Source organism: Rhyacophila brunnea, unplaced genomic scaffold (assembly GCF_057557595.1).
Source record: "Rhyacophila brunnea isolate RB1 unplaced genomic scaffold, BYU_Rbru_1.0 scaffold_18, whole genome shotgun sequence".
Lineage (NCBI taxonomy): Eukaryota > Metazoa > Arthropoda > Insecta > Trichoptera > Rhyacophilidae > Rhyacophila > Rhyacophila brunnea.
In genome coordinates, this window is record NW_028232837.1 from 14985256 (window position 1) to 15007661 (window position 22406).

At 31.2% G+C, this 22406-nt stretch overlaps 1 protein-coding gene across 3 annotated transcripts in view; it reads left to right on the forward strand.

The window, feature by feature from the left end:
* cmpy (crimpy) overlaps positions 1 to 22406 on the forward strand; it is a 513475-nt gene that overhangs the window by 296129 nt on the left and 194940 nt on the right. For all 3 annotated transcript variants that reach the window (XM_085945190.1, XM_085945189.1, XM_085945191.1), the window contains exon 3: positions 18623 to 19848. In XM_085945190.1, the coding sequence (XP_085801316.1) occupies positions 18623 to 18734 (112 nt within the window). In that variant the 3' untranslated portion in view covers positions 18735 to 19848. The remainder of the gene's footprint in view (positions 1 to 18622; positions 19849 to 22406) is intronic.

The following is a 22406-nucleotide window of genomic DNA, read 5'->3' on the forward strand; positions in this document are numbered from 1 at the left end:
TGAAAAATGGGCACCAATATGCTTTACCCAAATAATTAAGGATATTAATGATTCCTTAAATTAAAACACAAAAACCGATAGTCAAGAATAACGCAATTTGATAAGCATTTCATGTAGGACCTCCTAGTAAAAATTATTGTAATTAAGTAGGAGGCCCGTAGCTTAATTGGTTAAAGCATATTGGCGCAATACCAGTGGATATGCGTTTTCAAATCCCGTCGGGCGTCGTGTTTTTACATAGGTATATATCTGAGGTTTTTTCAGGTTATGTATGTTCAATATTATATGAAATATTACATGTTTAAATCTTGTGAATTATTCGTTTAATAAAAGAAATGGTTTATTCATCAAAATTAAATTTGCTTAAGACGGCACTTCAGTGAAAAGGCAAATAATTTTCAACTATAGGTGCGACGAAATTTCGGACTGGCTGGCAATCGAAGAGCGAAAGTCGAGCTGTGAACACGTCAATTCGTTTTGTGATGGCGACAAGGGAATTAATTCTTAAATCATGTGAAGATGACTAAAAAACGTTTCCCATTTACTTGAAAAAGAAAACATATGGTACTGTTCGGTTATACGGATTACAACGGAAAACACATTTTGAAAATACCCGATATACTGGATTATTTGTTAGTTTGGGTTAGTTTAGGTTAGGTTGGGTTAGGTTAGGTTAGGTGAGGTTTGGTTAGGTTAACCTAACAAATAATCCAGTTTATCGGGTATTTTACAAAATGTGTTTTCCGCTGTATTCCGTATAACCGAACAGTACCAAACATATCAATGAATATATTATTATTATTGGTAATAGAACAATAAACATAACATTAAATGGACGCATGTTGACTTTTTATGACAAATTATATTTTGTTCTTCACCCGTCATTTGCACAATCTTCGCGTCTCGTAGTCACGATCGTTTTAGATCGTGCCCCAGCTGATGTATAGCCTTAATGTGGTGGTGTCATAAATATGAGTAATGTTAATAATAGCATTACCTTGATTTAATCTTTGGCAAAGTTTTGGAATACCTCTGATACAAATATTAGATTTATTTCACATGACTCATAAGTTAGCATATAGCTCAATTGCAATAGCAGTCAGTCGCACAGTAAAAGAGGTATTTCAAAATATGTAGTATTACATTCTTAATTATTAATATTATGCATAATCAGTAGATATCGATTAAAATCTAATAATAGTAAAGATTTTAGGGAATTTGTCCATACATTATTTATGGGAAGATTCAGTAAGGGCGCCAATTTGACAAAGGACATTACTAGAGTTCCCATAACAAAATTTTCCAAATTTAATATTTTATTGAATCTCCTGAAAAGCCGTGAGAGTTATCTTCCTTTTTATGCCTGTTTATGGTTATGTGTATACTGTCTTTATAAAATACATGATGTAATTATTTAAAATTAAAAAAACCATTCAAATATAATAATTTACTCTTTCAGTGAAAGGGAAAATCTTCTACTTACAAACACTTAAAAATATTAAGCCGTCAGGAGGAAGAAAAAAAAATTCAAAACGTTTTCACACCGACCGCTTTGGCTCGAGTGTTGCCCTTCAAGGAACAAATTTTAAGTGAGGGTGAAAGAAAAAAATACAAAATACTCAAATTTAAGTAAAAAATATCTTCTTGGCGCGATGCCGGAAATTGAAATGTTATTCCGGTGAAATGTTGTTTTTTTTTTTTGAATAGGTTTCTTTGTATTTTATTGTGTATATTATTACAATATACGATAAGTATCACTGGCTGTCTATGTTTTTTTATATTGCCTCAAAACTTTCAGACTTTTATTCTAAATAATAATGAAGATCTACAAGATGGAAAGTAATTTAACAGACTTTTTCAACCTTTTTTAGCTATTCAAGTGTTCGCTTAACCCAGTGGTCGGCAAACCGCGGCTCGCAAGCCACATGTGGCTCCTTGGGTGTGGCTCTGCCACAAATGATCACAAACGGGCTAAAACAGTGAAAGATATAACAGTCAAATGTCTTCGAATATAACCAACTAGCAAGTCGAAGATCTCAAATTGGTTTCAGCTTTATCAGCAGTTAACAATTATTGTGACATAAATGATACAGCACAAGTTTCACGTGTTGTACGATTTATTTCATCTATCTACAGGTCGTAAAGAAGAAGTTGTAGGATTATTGCCACTCAAATGTCAAACACGTAGAGAGGATTTTGCAATTGCTGTAATTTAATATATGGGAAAACATAATAATATTCCACTCGATAAAATTGTGTCAATTTCAACAGACGTTACTTACAATTAAATTTTTATCAATAAATAAGATTATTATTAAGAATGATATCACACCAACAGTGTACTTACCTATACAGTAAGTTTAAGAAATTTGGCTCTCAAAAGAAATCTCAATCGTTGTAATGCTGATATTTGGCTCTGTTGACTAATGAGTTTGCCGACCACTGGCCTAACCTTTTATTCCTTTTTTCGTCCATGCGAGCTATGCCTAGTAACGTAAGAGAATGGTTTTTATCTGGAGGCTCCAAGTATGATTCTCGGTCAGGCAATAATACAACTCTATTGCTATTTTCTCAGATTCTGCGCGTTTTTGTTTTGTTTCACTATAATCAAATAAACATAATAATACAACACATATACTTTGTTTATCATGATTTAAAAAAATATTATTATTAATAACCTTGGATGGACATCTTTATCTTTATCTTGATATTTGAAATGGAAATATCCACCAATCAATCAAATATAATTTATTGCATTCATTTATAGTCACGTACGCTGTTATTTTTTCAAATTCAAATACACAAAAGGACATCAAATAATATTTCGTATACTTTTTTGTAAGCACGTATTATCATTTGAATAAAAAATAAGTCAGTATTTTTTACATAAGACCACTTAGTTGGAATACCAAATTACGAGTTTCTCTAGAAAAAGAAAAAGAAACTTTCATTATATACACAAAAAAACACAAAAAAAAATATTTCAATTTTTCACCTGTGCCGAAGTGAGATTTTTTCCCATTGTTATTTTTTGCATGCATAATAAAAACTTATTCAAAAAAAGAAAGAATTCCCGACAGACATTCATAATTCAATGTATTTTTTTTAATATTTTGAGTAAAAAATGTGTTGGCAAATCAACTTAAGCACGTCTCATACGCGTGCTTGTAGATTACACGTATGCTCGTAGCATCACTTTTGTGGACGTGTCTCTTAACTTTGCAATTCACATAAACGAGCTTCAAATTTTATCAAGGTATTATTATTTGTATTATCTTGGTATGACTAAGTATATAATTACACTGTTACTTTCAATAGTTCAACCTTAATACACTTAACATGTAGCGTAGGATATGCACAAGATCGTGCCATTCCCTCACTGTACAGCAAAATTGTGGCAGACGTAGTCCAGACCGTAAGACTCTAGCGGATAAAAATCCGGAGCCCCGAATTCGATTCTTGGTAAGGTCACATTATTTTTATATGATTTTCTCAAAGCCCAAGTGCTTGCGTGTATTTCTCTTCTATTGCTAAATACAATATACTGTTTCGCTACACTACAGTCGTTGAGCCTTATGGCCTAAAGTAGTGTTAAAAATATATATATTTCAAATTCTAAATGAGCAGGCGTCATAATAATATTAAATTCTACAGTTTTAGTAGATATTTATTATCCATACAGCCTTAGATTACGACGTAGGTAGTCTCCATTTCTTTTAAATCCTCTCTACCGTACAGCAATAATTCAAGCTCCTATATAATTAATTATTATACAGTTGTTTTAATTCTGTGTATCCGAAAACATCCGAGAAGTAGTACGCAATATAAACGCTAAGATCTGATCGTGGTATAAATATAGTAGACACAATTTCAGCTTACTTTTAAAGATAATACGTCTAAAATATGAAAAAGAAAGTCTATATATATCGTTTTTTTTTAGAAAATAACAATAGTTTTAAGATTCTGGTGAACGACCAAAGTATGTACTTAACACATTTATCAATATTGATATGATATTTATCACATCCGAATCAATTAAATACGTTATCATTATCAATTTAGAGTTGACGACAATCTAATATTTTTATATCATTCTTTATTATCTATGTATTATATTATAATATTGATATGTTTCTTTGCGCAACTGAGGTGAAATGTAGAGAATCAAAAAAAGTGATGAAGTCTACTTGATGCATTTAGTATATAGTTTAGACTGGTATAATGGTAGAAATGGAAGAATATGTAGCATATATAAACTTAATAATGATCATTTACTATGTGTTATAGGTATTCCTAAAAAAAACTTACAAATACGTATTGCATTGCTTTATGAAACTTTTTGAAAAATACTGTGTGTTTTTAGACTCTTATACCAAAGAAAGGAATATAAATAATAAATATGGTCATTTGTGTTATAATCATTTTTTTACTCAAGAAAGAAAACATAATAATATGTTAATATATAGAAGAAAGCGAAAGAGGTAAAACACGTGTTAAAAATTGAGAAAAAACATACATACTACCAAAATTCTATTTTTAAATGGTACGCTAAAATATATAGTCATTGTTTATTTTAATCGGGTTGTAAAAGAAAACAGATTATAATATAATACTATTCAATTTTTATCTGACAGATGCTTGCAAGTGTTTTTTAGTACTAACATCCAAAAATGTTGACATGTGGAACTCTGGCAGAAGTATTGTGTTAGATATGAAACACAATTTTAAAAATGATATATCTCGGAAAATATTATATTTATTTAATAATATGTTCAATTTAAATTTTAGATATTTAGAGAGTGCATAATAAAATATCGAAGTAAAAGTGTTAAAAAATCAATAAAGTGGTGTTTAGATAAGAAATTAGTATGCTATCCAATACACAATCAATAAAAAAAAATGAAACAGTTTGTATGAGGAAGAGCCGTTAGCTAAGCATCACCGCTTTATAAATGAACAAAAATGAGTCACAATAATATCAAGGTGTAGTATTACACGGTATTTTTTCTAGTTAGTCTATATTTTCCAAGATTTGTCGCATTCAAATTCAACATAATATTATTATTGCGTCGTCCAGGATTTTTTACGATTTCATTCTTAAGGATATTTTATGTTGGGATTGCAATACCGAATGAAAATAATAATACCGGTATTTTTGTATTTCCTATTGACTACCGGTATTAATACTGGTATTCGTAAAATAATGAGAAAAACAGAGGTATCTACCTATAAATATAATATATGTAAAAATCTCTTTGAAATATTAATATTTTATAGTATGTGTCATTGTTGGTCACCGAGAACGATTAAAGGTCCCAGATGTAAACTAGACATCGCGTAACACGAAAAAAATATTAAAATCCCGTTAATCCTTTTATTATAATTAATACATTATGATTCCACTTTCAATACCGAATATATCGATATTGTCAGATTTTTTAAATCAGTTTTTCGGTATCGTAAAATACAAGGAGACCAGTTTTAAAATATCGATATTGCAATCTTTAATTGTATGCTATCGCGAGTAAAGAAGTTTTTTTTCGATAATAAAGTAAAAAGCTCCTTGTTACGTATTTAGGATGTTTTAAATTAGTGTTAAAAAGCACGTAAAGGTATTTAATATAATTTTTTATTACACCGTGCTATAAATTAAAGCGTTAAGTATGTATACTCAAATTGAAAAACACCGCACCGTTGATTTTAAAGCCAAGTTCCGAGGGGAATAAAATTAATTTTCTCACCGAATGTTTTTGGGGGTAGAATTTTTATGGATTATATGGCCGTGCCTTAAATTCCAATGGAAAAAGAAAGGAAATTCTCGAGAAAAACGTGCCTCAATGCTCTCGTCTGCTTACATCATATAACATCGGTGGATAAATATTTGCAGGCGAGGGTGTGCGAAATCTATTGGCCAAACATTGTGCTTTACATAATATAACCTTGTATTTTGTACATATATCTTTTGCGCGAACAGTGGCAGTAGTCTGTTTTGAATATTTATGTGACGCACATGTTCAAAAAATCAGTTCACTTCAAAATATGCTTTAAAATGCATTTACTATTACTACAATATAAACAATACGTATTATCGAGATACAATGCTTCCCCTGTTGTCTCATGCCTATTTCAAATTTAGAAACATGATAATATTTACATGAATAAGTATATAAATATTGTATAACATTATTTGAAAGTTTTATTTATAACGTTATTATTTTCTAATAAGTTACGAAATCTCAGCTGAGGCTTATTTTGCTATACATTTATACGCTGTTAATACATTTGTATTATTAATAATGATTATAGAAACAAATAAAAATACATAGTATTCAAAATGGTTAGGTAAATAATATCACATTTGGCTTCGACTATGTGCTTTTTCAATTAATTCTTCTTCTTCTTTCGACCAATCCCGATTCTAATAGGATCATCACAGAGTGGAGGTTTGTATTAACAGATTTTTTTGTTTTTTTACGAGAAATGGATGTCAGCCACTTGCTCAACCTATTAGGTCTTAGTAGGATTCGAACCTAGGACCCACGACGCTATAAGCCGACGCTTAGGCTGCGCGGGCTTCGTGGGCTTTAATACTTGCTGGTTATATTATCTCAGAAATATTTGGATATACAAAACGCTTTGATGTCTGGTTGATCTATAAATATCTCAAAATGAAGTGGTAATTTATCATTTTAACTTCTAAAATTTTCAAGAAGCTTTCATCTTTGGTCATGATAAAGCTGATATTGACAAACAACGTGATTTTTTATTATACCTAAGCAAGCTTGGGATGCTACAAGATGGTTTAATATATCTGTGTTCTTGTATTCCACCACGGATATAAAGCACAATCTAAAATACTGAAAATGAATGAGGTCATGTTTTTAGGATTTTATAGTGTTTCATTGGAAGCAACGACGTGAATCAGTGAAACGCGCAATTTTTTACGATGTAGACTTCCAAACTAGGTATAATTTGAGAGCTAGGTTTCCAGATATTGAAGAGAGTCTCAAAACTTTTAATCAAAATATTGTGCATGGTCATTTATGTAGAGACATTTGTATGCTGTGTTTTCCTACATAATAATATGTATTTATAATCTGCACAAGATATCACACGTGAAAGTTGAATAAGTCTATTGGGAAAGTATATATTTAATACATTTAACCGGCCAAGAAAGCCTTGGTCAATATTCCAGAAGGAAAAGAAGGTTTGGTAGACATATGCTGCAGTGGTTAGTATCGGTAGAAACAAGCGCAGAATCCCTATGGTAACGACAGTCAAGTATACTTGCAGTGGACAGATGGGAAAAGAGATGTTAATTTGAAGCAGCCAAGACACGATCAGATTTTAGATAAGATAATAAATGAATTTCCTTTTATGACAATATCAAAAACAACTTATACAATAATTACCATTGAAAATACTGATTATAACAAAATTGTTGAATAAATCTCCTTTTAATCTGTTGAGGGAAGCCTTTTGAATATAAGAGCCTTCATAGAGTAAAAAGCTATGTTTGTGAGGAAAGGTTGTTTTTTATTTGCCAAAAATCATTGGCTCTGAATTAAACACAGTGTAAAATACACCGTGTTAGTTTACCAGAAGCGATAGCTAAACCTGTGATACATGACTTAGAAACAAGTGTACACACTATTATTAATAATATTTTTTCAATGATTAAGTAGTAGTTTTCACGCATTTTATTAAAAACAATAATATGGATCATATTGAATGAATAAATACTTATAAATGTGAGATGGTCTTGGAATTTCAACTCGTAATCTTTGACAGTAAATTCTGAGCTTCTGCTCTAAAGTGATATACTTTTGCCATGACATGGCCTAAGGTCTGAACGATTCAAATACCCCTGTACCCCGTCGTTAGAAGAAGCACGCAGTAGCCCCTAATAAGCAAGCCCGTGCAAATTTATTGTGAGCGTGTTTGCACACAAAACGGCAGTTACAGGAAAATTTATAAGACATGAACTAGCCAACATTAAAATAATATATTATTATGATGTTGTTTAACAATTAAAAAATAAGCGTACTACAGTTTTAATTGTTCCAATACGTTTACATTACAAAATACAAAATCACTTAGTATTAACATAATTAAATTCTCATTTTTATTTTTCATGAGCGGTAATTTAGTCGAAGAAAAATTGTCCGAAATTATAACTCCGATTCACAAATGGCCGAAAAATATTGAACCCGAATTCATTGTTTTTATCAGCGCTTTGCCGATGCAGTAGTTTGAACTATTAAAAAAATAATTACAAAATAAAAATAACTTTTTATATACAACGTTTTTAAATTTTCTGTTGAATCATATAAACTTGACTTGACTAGCTTAAACGATCAAAATAATTTGTACTGATAGAAATACTGAATAATGAAATGTCATTTCATATTGATTTCCATAGTAACGCACGTATATATTATTATTTAATAATTTAGTTGCTAGGACCCTCTAGCAACCAATAATGGTATCGAAATAATTTTTCATACAAAACAGAATTAACTGAAAATTAATTCAATTCTACTTAAAGATGGCTAAAAGTATTAGAAATCACATTGGCATCGTGTTCTGATATATTCTAAAAGTTTCAAATGTCTATCTAGTCGGGAAGTTAGTTCAAAATCGATCGCAAGATTTGTACCGGACAAATAAGAATACGACCTAATAAAAACGTTGTAATAAGTAGCATTTATTTAACACACACAAGTATTTTACAATATATTATATGAGATTGACTGAATGGTCGGTAAGTAAGTACTTCCTAAAATTATATCATATATTTATTTCGCATTAATCTCCAATTCTCTATTTCAATCTAAGTAGAACATCGCTACTTTCAAATAAATGTCGTTTCTCGAATTAATACTACAAAAAAAATCAGATAAGTTACCGCTTTGGGAAAGAGATGGTCGATAAAGATTCCGTTTGGATTTATTACTTGTTTGTCATTCGTGAATCGGTTTGATGGTTTAGGTAAAATTTTCTTCCTACAATTATGTTCGTCCTAATGACATGTACATAATATTATTATATAAAATATCAGATAGAATGTTTCAGACTTTCTCAGTTGCTTTTTATCGTAATAGATTCATGGGTTTCCACCGCGTATACTTTTTCCTTTTTTCCTCGATTTTCGGGCTCGTTGCAGAGGCCATTATCAAATCATATGTGCTATGATGAAGTGTAGTGTAGGTAAATGAATGCAAACGTTGCTCTAATAATGCTAAAATGAATCCTATTAGCTAAGAGCAAACGTTGCTCAGAGTAATATTGGATTTTTCTGACAGTGCCGGAAGCCATAACGTTTTTCGCCGTAACTCCTCATCCATATTAATATTTTTGGGGTTTTGAATGACGGTTGGCAGCAGAATGTATTTAAAAACACATATTATGTCGCATAAAAGCTCCCCTAGAAAGATGTTATTATTGACTTTGTACCGTAATATCGTAGATATAACGTACCCCCAGACCTATACTGACGTAAGTCTGAATTTTGCTGTTTTCAGTTATGAATGCAGTTCAATTACATTTATTTTTATTTATCTCAGGAGAACACTGGCGTATCTTTAAAAAAATATTTAACGAGATATACCCTTAACTCCAGTGTTATTTTAAATAAATTGAGTCAAATATCAAAAAGAACACTCCAGTAACTCTGATACTCTTAAATGAATGCCACCAGAAAGATATATTTTTCCAATTCTACAAAAAAAAAAGATTGTAAAGCTATTAGACATTAAATCAAGTGCCATAAACGTTCAAAAAGTTTGTTTCGGCTCTCCTGCAAAATGGCTGATTTTGACTTACGTCAGTGTAGGTCTGGGGGTGCGATAATATTACCAGAGTTTTAATTTTAAAAGAAGAGAATATACTTAGTTACGTTATCTTATAAAACTACTGATAAGTAGTAGTATTTAAATGCATCATACTAATTTATCGAAATGATATTAATAGGAGTAAGGTTAAATAGCTCAATGTTCACAATTTTCCGAACATGTTTCTACAAAAACAGGAAAACGTGTGAGTTTCCCGGTCTTTGCTTACGAAGCTCTAATGAGACAATTATTGTCAACATATTTCCCTTCCAGTACAAATTACTAAAGGGGAAGATGATTAAATATTATGGAACCTTGCAGATTTTAAAGACAACAATTTTTGAAAGGCATAATTGAATTAGCTGATGTATACGTTGAACATACGTTATCATACTTTGCGTTTACTATATTTGGACCATATTTATATAATATGTATAAATATATATTGATATCCTTTTAATTGACCTTCGTTTGAGGATTACAATGAAACCGCCTTCTGACAGTCTGATAACTAAGGTTAGACTCACTTTGTTTAAAATATTATTAATGTGCTCTTTTATATAAAAAATAGATTGTAATAAACATTTGCATACCTGAGTGTTTGGTGGGTGACCGGGTCTGCATTCTTAAAACATCATGATCGTAAAATAAATATCGTTCTCCGCAACAAATTATTAATGTTTAGACCCTTCGCAACAGACGCGGGTGAGTAGAGTCCGGTACCAAAATTACAGCAATACCTAATGATATGCATATCTTTCAAGCTTCCTTTTCACTTACTTGCTCAAATTTTTTTAAATCTATTCAAATATGCTTGTTTGATCCCTATATAACGTTTCTTGTTATTTCTTATACCAATATAAATCTCGTTTTGACAAATATATGTAAATTGAATATGAAACTCACGAATAAAGAAGAGACATCGTCAATGACGTATTATCTATATCTACTGGTTCCTTTATCTTTTCCAATCAAATGCTGCCGATGTAACGCTTAAGGTGACGCATCAGTGAAACGCCAAATAACTTTCAACTGTACGCGCGACGAAATTTTGTACTTGCTTCGCATTCTTTGAGAGAACGTGAAGTCAGACACACGTCACTTTGCTGCGTGATGGCGACGGGCCAATTAATTCTAAAATCATGTAAAGATGACTAAAAACTTTACCCATTTACTTTAAAAAGAAAACATGTCAATGAATATATTATTATTGTTACTAATAGAATAATAAACAGAACATAAAATGGACGTATGTTGGATTTATATGAGAAATCATATTTCGTTTGACAGGCGTCATTTTCACCCGCGACCCGCAATCCGCACATCGCCTAGCAACGATCTTTTTAGACCGTGCCTCAACTAATGCATGGCCTTAATATATAGCTAATAATATAATATAGCTAATCATGGAAACTTACAAAGACTCAGAGCAAACAGCTGTTTTAGACAGATACTGAATGTGTGATACCCATGACCCCCACAAAGGGGGGGCTGACAGGGCTCTAGCCTGGGGGCCTGGGCATAGGAAGGGCCCGACGTGGCAGGTCAGCCAGTTAAGTGAGATAGACACACCGTAAATTTATAAGCTCTAATAGTAAAAAAAAGTCGCCTGCGGCGCTATGAGACGAGAAGACTTTTATATTATAATTACTTTTAGTGTGTTTCCTGACTAATAAAAACGACTTTTTATCCAACATGGTGAAGGGTTACATGTAACTTGGCTATCACAAAAGAGGGTCGCGATCAGCACTTCATAATGTGATGCTGAGTGCCAACAATTCAAGCTTTTTTATTTAAAACACAACAAATTGCTATTTTAATTTTCACATTAAGAAATACACAGAGTTCCGCGGAGTATCATTTGGGAAACACTACTATAGAAAATTTCACTGCCCTTAACCTTAGCTCGTCAGATATCGTGGCTTGGGGGTCCGGGGCCCGCTTAAGGGTGTGGGGCCATGGTGGTACCTATTGAGAACGATATCATCTATAAATAAAACACTTAAAAATGCGTAATAATAATCACCGGAATACAAGAGAAAGAGAGATGAGAATAGGTAGGTAAGTAAATTAGAAAAATAATCATGTCGTATAATTTATGTAACATCGTAGTAGGAACTCGTATCAAGTCGTATATGTCAATTATCTGATTTTTTTATTGAATCTTATAAAATTAGAACATTACTGTCTGCATTGCCCCACATTACAACGCGATTTTTTTAAATTAATTTTAGATATAATTATGTCAGTATTAATTAGGCGCTAGCTTTAAGTCTCCCTTTCGAGAAAATTATATCCATGTAAAACCCTAATTTGTCTGGAGTATGATATAATATTCTTTTATCGTTTATCAAAAATATTTAAAAGTATAATATACCTAATATATGTGAATGTTACATATTACATATAAAATGCTTTTAAATTTGTATCTTGTGATGCGACATTATACATTACATTCCTTTATAATGTAACGACAGTCATAAAAGCAAGGAGTTTATATAATATTCAATTTCCTTAGTACACATTTTCCAATAATTCTGCTCGTTCGTATTATTGAAATTGGAAATATTTTGTGATATCAAACATCATTCCGTTTGAAATCAAATCTCACGTAAAACCTATTGAACATTTCAATATCTCGAAACGTCTTTTAGCAAAATATTGATACTGTTCTAACTGATCTCAGTCAATTATATCATTTTTATGATTTGCTTCATTTAATTAAATTTAAAAATTAAATTCATAGTTCTGTATTTCAACTAAAATAAACAAAACTAGACCCATGCGTTTCATAACAAGAACGTAATAACTATATTTACCAACGATTGATACCCTCCGACTTTTCCCGGATACAATACAAAAAAGAATGAAGAAATAGACTTAATCGCTTTTAATATTTTTTATAAACTCATATAGACAGCGGTTGGATCTAGACTAGCGAGCATCAGCCCGCACGTCACCTCACCGCTCCACCGCTGCTATTTGATCACTTTACTTAAGTATGTTAAAACTAAGCCCGCTTAATCGACATCGGTTGGATGTAAGGCCGCGTCCATTTTCTCACACCTTTCCTCACCACTTCGCCGTTGCTATCTGACCACTTGACGAATTCGTGATAAATTGTTGCATGTGTACCTATTATCTCCGATTCAAGTTAAGTAAAACAAAAAAAAATCTTAGCTGGTGCTTATATTTTAGAATAATATTATCTGTGCTAGTTTTACCAATATTAGTCGAGTAGTTTTTTTGTTGTACGAACGGTAACATGTCGGTTAATAATGTCATGGATCTCGGTTTCAAATCGCGGGTTTGGATAATTTACGTGTTATTTTTTAATGTGTGTTTGAATTGAGTATGGACCTGATAGGCTAAGGAAGTGACTAACATCCATTTTTCGAAAAATAAATATATGTTATTATCACTTCTACTCTGAGGAGGCCCACATTATCCTCTTATTATCAAGTATGGTAATGTGTAATAATTAATCAAATTGAAACACAATGTGGTAGAGGTCGTTAAATCGATTACATGGCAATGGGCTGGATATGTTGCTGGACATACAGTGGTACTCAATGGGCACTAAATGACCACATTTAGGTACGCCTGAAAACCGGTTGAATCGATGAACTCATTAAGTCAGGTAGATGTACGTGGAAAACAACTCACACTCCGAGGAGGCTCATAATATGATCCTCGTATGAACAAAATGGGGATGTAATATAGTAATCTAAGTGTTTAGTTATAACAGATATTTTCGTCTAATTGTATTGATTAATGAAGATGATTAGTATATAAGTATGATTAGTATATTATCAGAGACATATAATTCAATGGTAATTTTAATCACAACAAACTTATATATATCATCTGTAAGAGATCTTGGAATTACGTTTGACGGTAAACTGACGTTTAGTGGTCATATAGATACCATTAAAATTGTAAAACGGCGCTAAAGATGTTGGGCTTTATCTTGCGCACTTCCGGGTCTTTTGGGATGTTACGGTACTAAAAATTCTCTATAACTCCTTAATTAGAAGCAGACTTGAGAGTGGGTCTATCGTTTGGGGCCCGCATCAGTTGAAGTACGGCCTTATGGTGGAGAGATTTCAAAAGAAATTTTTAGAACTCCTTTACTTTCGGCTGTATGGATATTATCCGTGGCTCTATCCGACTGATTTTCTCTTAGGGATGCTTACATACTGTAGCTTAAAATTTAGAAGGGATCTTTATTTAGCTACATATTTTTTCAGACATACGCGGCGTAAATGTGAATTCTGCCATTCTTGGTGGTGTTGGCTTGTGTGTCTCTGATAATTACCTTAGGAATCGAGGGCATCCGTTGTTTGTTCTCCCACGGTGCAGGACTAACCTGCCATTAGTAATGTCAATTGGGAGGGCAGTAACCATGTTTAATGAAATCGCTTCGGATATTGATATATTGCACTTACGTGAGAGTGAATTTAGGTGGACGTTGTTTTATAAGATAGGGTCTATCAAAGTTCACTCTGTGTGCTTCCATCTACTTTTATTTTGTCACTTATTTTATTTCTTATTTTATTACTTATTCTCTGTATTTTTATTTTTTAATTTATTAACACTTATTTTATGTCATGTCGTGAACGCTTTGAATTTATAATTTGTTATGTTCATTATATGTAAAATAAATAAAATTGATTTGATAAATTTGATTTGATTTATATATAGTAATAACGCAAAGTTACGCGATAGACGACGAAATTTGCAATAGATTTTATTTGGGACCAAGGACTAAAAAACACTAGTTTATAAAAAATATTTATCAAAATTACAGTTCTTTGTACATATTAATATGAACAGAATATTTAAAAAAAAATTGAGTTAGGAAAAAAGTTATTAGGTATGTTAGCGCTGCCTGAAAAAATCGACATTGCATTACATTATAAATACAGGATTCAAATCTGGAAATTGTTAACTAATCTATCAACGTATAGGTTTTTAAAAACATACTTTAAACTGAGTTTTAATACTGCCTGTAACACCACATGCCAGATATTATAATAGAAATGACTAGTGAACAATTTTATATCTAGCAAGAAAAATGTAAAGCCGCCAACACTATCCCTAATTTTCGGTTTAATATAAATAAAATACATACTTTGAAAACGCCTCAGATAAATATATGACCAGTGGGATTTGCGCCCATGTACTCTAACTACTAAGGTATACGTGTTTTATCTAATTGCGTTGAAGTTAACTAGTTCTTTTACAATTTTATTCTCGCTGAAGCACTTTCTAAATTTCAATTTCAATATTTTAAATCAAAGTATTATTATTATCGTAATTATTACCCGTTGTCAAGATCTCTTTAAAATTTTGTTAAAAGAATGTTACATTCTTAAATCTTTTAAATTATTTGTTGAATAAAAAAAATAGTTTATTAATATAAATAAGATAGAGAATTGCATGAAAATAATTTAGTACCTACGTATAAACGTGAAAATTGATATAGATAATTAATTAAAAAAAAAAATAGCGATCGCGTACTTTTATAATACATATCGCTTTTTATTATAAACACAGTTAATATTGCATAAATGAACCATTCCTCAGTTGCAAGATGCAATATCCGTTTACAAGAAAAATCTCTAGTACATATTGAACGAATTTCTTAGGAAACGGTTGATTATTATTCTTTTGAAGCATCCTTCGTATATTTTGAAGTCTAAGAGAACGAGTGAAGACTCTGCCTTATTAGATTATGTATCCTTTAAACAGATGCTTTTCATTGAAAATTTCAATTGAATCAAAAGGAAAATCCCTTGCAATATAGAAGGTTATTTCATTAGAGAGTAGGGATTTCATATAATCATTTACTTAATGGAATGTTATTGAAATCTGTTACATTTTTACATTAAACGCGCTTAATATATTATTTTTTACCTCAGAGCCAGCGAACCTCAAATCAGATTCTGCCAGAAATAAAAAAATTTGATACCTACTTAAATTATCAATTATAAGCCAATTCACCTTTTGCGTATATTTATAACAGTAACACCATCCTTCCATTATGACGTCCGATTTTGCTGAACATTGACAGATTTTACACCTACTAGATAGAGTAGTACTATTGAATTTAAAAATAAAAGGAAACCCACAGAAATAGCAAAAGAAGAAGAAAATGATACATTTTATACAAATGTAAACAAACCTATTAACCAAGCACATAAAACTTTTATAATAATGGGCGACCTAAATGCAAAAATAGGCCAACTCAGACAAGACGAATACTTAGATACGAAATCAAACGGGTAGGGAGAAAGAAACCAGAGAGACCAGAGATATACACTTTGGAGGAGGCCTTCACCCAAAGAGGGGTTCTTACAAATCAAACAAACTAATTAAATACCATTGTTCAATTTATAAACATTATCTATTAGTATTATATACAAAAATAAAAAAATCTTAATCTTCTTCCACGGCGCTACATCCCGGGGTGGGATTTGGCCTCCTCCACAACCGCTCTCCACTCACTCCGGTCTCTCTCCACACTTCTCCAGTTACCGGGTCTTCTTATATTAAAAATCTTAACATATATAAATATGTATTATACAAAAAAAATATAAAAAAGGTGTGTATTACCAGAATTTATTTTTTACGAGAAATGGATGTTAGCAACTTGCTCAACCTATTAGGTCCATACTCAAAAACAAATTGGAAAAAAAATATTTGTATTTTTCAGACCCAAGATTCGAACCTGGGAACCACGACATTACAAGCCGACGCTTAAGCCGTTCGACTATCGTGAGCGTAGTAGGGTTGAGTATATATATAACATAATCTTGAAGGTTTCAAAACCACAATGCTATAAGTCCATTTTGTATAAGTCTATGAAAAATCCTAAAATACGTTTCCTCGATAAGGTTTTATTACTGAGGAAATTCGAATATTAATCCCATCATTAAATCATTCTACGGAGATGATAAGATTTTAGTCTGCGACTATGTATCTATAACAGCATTATAAGCATTAGATTCCCATGTATTTACGTAAGGACCATTCAACACGGACAGGTAAATCGTCGCGATTCACCTGCTACCGACCGCGTCCAAGTTTTCACAAACCACACGTGACCGGTCAAAATACGATGACAATTAACTTTTCAGTGTGAAACATTTTTTTACAGAGCACAACACTATCATTGCGACTTATCATGAATGACGCCATATTATATGCTACCGGTATGGTGGGACTATAGTAGCTTCATTTAGTTTAGTTTGCCTTTTTCCCGGTAGCGATAATGACGCGAAGCTTTCTGACTGCCACCCGCCTTCCAAACGCTTCATTTGTGTTATACAAACCAATACCTTATAAACCGATAGGTTTGTTTGGTAGCGCTGTAGTTTGCAGATTAACCGTGCTATATAACGCTATGTACTGCTCTGGGTCCCCTTAGATTTTACTAAGTATACAGTATATTAAGGTTTCGTCAAGTATCCAATGTGAGAAATTTTCTGATCTAGTAGTTTAATGGTACCAAACAGTTACCATTTCTTGAAAATTTCTTACTATACTTTTTTTATAGAGCTAACGCTTCCTTTGGGTGGCTAAGTAATTCATAATATGGTCCAGCGATATGTACAAACAGACACCTTGAAATATTATAATATAAAATTTAGAAAAATGATTTTACAAACTGGGAGGGACTTGGCACTACATCCATCACATTTGGAGTGAGCTTTTTTAATTAAGCTACCGATACAATTGCACGGCTATTTTCTTACAAATTATAATACATCGTCACTGTACTGGCCAATAATTATTGTCGTAACCCTCACTTTTCACCAAAGTGACATTTTGATGGCAATGGACTTATTGCATACTTTTACACGAACTGGCCAAGAATGATAAATCCCAAAAAAATATTTCATATCAAAATAATTTAAAACTATTTTTTAAGCTATTTGTATTTTGACACAAAATATTCCAGCCAAATGCTGTAACCCTCTAAACCATGGGTGGCCAACCCGTGGCCCACTGGGTGTCAACTTGTGGCCCGTGGAGCAGTGAGAAAATAAAAATGATATCAAATGCTGCCGCTAGATGTGCTAATTTTGCAAATTGAGATTCGATATTGGCTCAAGATTTTAAAAAGCACCGTGTGCTTTTTGCTGCATTTCCAACGCCATTTTTCGTAAACGTGAATTTATTATCGGGAAATTTACAAATGGAACATTGTAAAAAATATTTCAATGAACAGTTGAAGGAGAAATTCCATCAGGTTAGTTTGGAAGAGTTTTACAAAATATATTTGGACAAGGAGAAATATACTTCATCCTTCATAAACATGCTCTAATGATGACAGCTATTTGGAAACACCTACACGTGTGAACAGCTTTTTAGACAAATGAAGCATATCAAATCCCGAGTGAGAACACGAATCACTTATGTGCATTTGGAAAACTGTTTGCGTGTAGGAACAACCTCACTCGATATCGATATTGATGCACTTAGTTCTGCCACACAAAATCAAACTTCTCACTAAAGTATATTATTTTGTTTATTTTTTATTATTTAAAAAAAGTCTAATCTAATAAATATTTTGGATTCTCATTTTTGTTTTATTTTATTAATATATAATATATATTTCTTTTTTGTTTTGTATAATAAAAAAATGGTTGTGCGGCCCGGTAAAAAGTCTTTTGGAACTATTTCAAATTATTTATGTTCAATTAACAATGTTGTTTTCTCTAGCCTTCTGTATTATTCATTGAGTAACAAATCATCAAAAAAAAACCTTTGTTTGATTGCAGGTGCTGTAAAGTGTGCGCCCGCACGCTAGGCGAAATGTGCGGTGGATTCAGCGGGACATGCGAGCCGGGCTTGAAGTGCACCAAAGGCACCTGCTCGGCACCCCCCTTGTAATATATTCACTCCGGGTCACCCGGTACTCTGTGAGCTGGATCAATCATCAACGCTGCAGTCTTCTGACCGACGCGACCGAAAACACCGGGTGGTTCCCAACTCACCGTACGTGTGCTTCCTTTTTTTAATTAAAAAAAATGAAATAATAAAATTCATGATAATAATTGTAATATATAATGTTATAACATATCAAATTGATGGATTTGGGAAGCTCTTACTATAACATCAGTACTTCATTATGTAAATAATCATTTTAAAATATTATATTAAATGTAATTAATATTTATTAACATAAACTTGGACTGAAGTATTATCATAAAAAAACATGTGTGACATTAATAAATAATAATATTTAATATTTCTTATTAACACTGCAGCTAGGTAAATTAATGATTTCTCATTATATAAAAAAAAAAAAAAAAAATTTAATAACTGAAAGTGGTTCTTAATTTCACACGATTCATTTAAATGGAGTGTTTACGTTTCATCTGAAGTCTTTGCGCTAAAATAAATATTATTTTTAATTTTGTGAGGTTATTTAAACATTACATAAATATCAAACAAATACTCTTGTAAAAAAAAATACGTACAAAATTTGACGCTCTAATTTTTTTCGGAATCTAAAATATGTATTTTTTTTATTAAATTAAAAAAAAACTTGATTACTTTCAAGATTCCATAACAGTACGTCGTGATGCTCTCAGGAAGATACCGTATTTTTAATAATCAGAATACTTGATGTTTATGATGCTTTTTTTTATAATTTTAAAAATATTTTAAATAATAAATTAAATAGTTTATTAAGTTGGATCATAATTATTATAAAAATATGTGTTAAAATCGTGTTATCTGTGTAAAATGAAGTGAAATTTTAAACTTTTGAGAAAACAGAAATGAGAGAAAATTTAACAATCATAATATAAATTTGAAACTATATATTTGTACAGGATATCGATTGGAGTGTAGCAAATAGTGAATTGAATCCAAAGACAATATACGTCGGTTTTCCGATATCCAGCTGGGCTCGCCGCGAGGCTTTGTACGAGGATGTCTGCAGCTGACAGGGCGGGACACCTCCTGACTATGCTTTACCACTCATCATCTTGGCAACCAGGTAAGCCTTGTCATTTTCAGGCATTATTCTGCCATTGTTGTCGGTAATGAGAACGCCTTGCAGTCGTGTTTACTGTCGAACATTCGGTGGCTTTGTATTAATTTTGAACAATGACCCTGTGTACGTTGTAGCTTATTTAATTTACTCCTAACAATTATTAAAATAATATTATATACATAGTATATATAACTATTATTAATTGCAATTTAGCTGTAAATAACAATACCTTTATTGACATCAGGCAATCATTATAAAAACATAACATTGCCACAATAGGTATAGGAAAACAATCCAAAAAAAACTTGTTTTTATGGTATTAAATTTGATTTTTTTGCACAAATTCTTATTTCACGCAAACCACAATGAATTTTTTTAGTTTTGAAAAAAAACCAAGACATTCTCGTATATAATTAAAATAATTATTATTAATCCGAGAATAAAATATTGGATTTTACTGATTGAAAAAAATAGTTATTTTTGCTGAATTGTGAAGAAAAGATTCTTCTATGGCATTATTTTCACAAAAATTTTAAATTTTGAGTTGTTAAGCTTAAACTTTTTTAAGCCATGTTCGATTCTGAGAAGAGTATACGAGTCTCCAAAGAGTGGAGGTTTCCATTAACAGATTTTTGTTTTTATGAGAAATGGATGTTAACCACTTGCTCAACCTATGAGGTCCATACTCTGGCTCCAAACACTTAATAAAAAACAATGTATGTATTTGTCACACCAGGGCTTAAGCGACATTATCAATATGCTAATGCGTTAGTCACTTGGCTATCGTGCACAGGCTATAGAATTAGGATATGGGTAATCTAATCAATAAACTGGATTAATGATTTTAATAAAATTGAATTATTTTTATTGAAAAACAAAAACCTCAGAACAATAATGAATGATGGCTATAATCAAATAACTGGGTGCCAATGTCATTTTAAATTTTAAATTCATTACAAAACAAACTGGAGGTTGTGCGAGCGAGCAAGGTTATGATAGTACCTATGGATTGGGGCTATTAACCCAACAAGTCACTAATTATAATTATATACAATTTTGTATTTTGTAAAATTACTGTGAAATTATGTAGGCGTTTGATGGGTTGAATGAATGATTTGTGTCTCAATATAAGTGCAAAAAATTTTAGATTAAAAAAAACACATTGCAGGATTAGTGATCGAGGAAGACGAAGATATTACTTAGGTATAAATTAAGGTTAATGTCCTAACATGGCGATAGTATATTATATTGTATGCATAACTGTTTGCAACTTTCAATGCAGTTATATTTAAAAAAGAAATAAATTACTAACCAATATGGACCTTCATAGAACGGATAATATAGTACTTATATTTATTTTAATTATCAGACAAGAATTTTAAAACTCGGGATTCCAGAGTCAGACATAACTATGCGAAATTTTTACTAAAAATATCTTTTTTTCGTGAAAGTAATATTAATTTATGTTCATGATAAAAAGTGTAGCTACATAATTATACATTCGTATTTAATGGATCTTTTTATATAACATAGTATCTAATAAGTTTCCAATTTTATATTTTTCTTTTCCGTTGATAATGTAATAATGTTGATAATTATTAACTGTCATCAACAAAAATCATTCGTACTAAAATGAAATTCCAGTATAATTCATTAAAAACATAGTTTTCGTAAAGCATTATATCATAATGCAATAAATTTACTATAAATATTTATTTGTTTAATTCTTTCTTTATAATAAATTATAAATTTCTTAATTTTATCTCTACTATGCTAATAAATTCCGTCTGTTCCGGTAATATCACATTGGATTACCGTACAAGATTGACAATATTACAGTATGTAAAAGGAAAATGCCAAAAAGGTTTCATCATCATTATTTTATATTTATTTTTAATTTAATTTTGAAATAAAATTATCAGTATTTGAAAAATAAAAGATTTAAATATTTCAGTAAAAATGCACGAATTTAACTTTCCCATTACTATACTGATAAAGTTCGTCCATTCCTGTGATGTCACTTTGAGTTATCGTACGAGATTGTCAATATTAGAATACTTAGGTAATAGGGAAAAGCCTATTTTGGCAACATAAATAATTTTAATAAGGTTACATCATCATTATTTGCAATTGTCAAAAATACATCAAAAATTAATTACACAATGAGAATACTTAATACAACTATTTCTATACATTCCTACAGTCTACAAATCAGAATACTATCTTGATCTTACCAATTACTTTCATATCTTAATTGAGTATATTGGCTCTATATGTCGCATTTACTTTTAGATATATTATCTCTTTTGTCCGTAATGGAATGCGACACTCCGTTTGCAATGTGCATTTATAATAATTAATAATGTATGAGAGGTAAATGAAATCTGATGAAAATATATCAAGTAGTTGTATTTACTGGAAAATTCTATCGATTTTTAAAATAATAACATTTGAATTAGATGCAATATTGATTCTAGAAATAGTCGAAATATTAAGATGACGGAGTATATATTTACTGAAATATTTTCATACATAACTTGAAAACATTTCAGATACATACC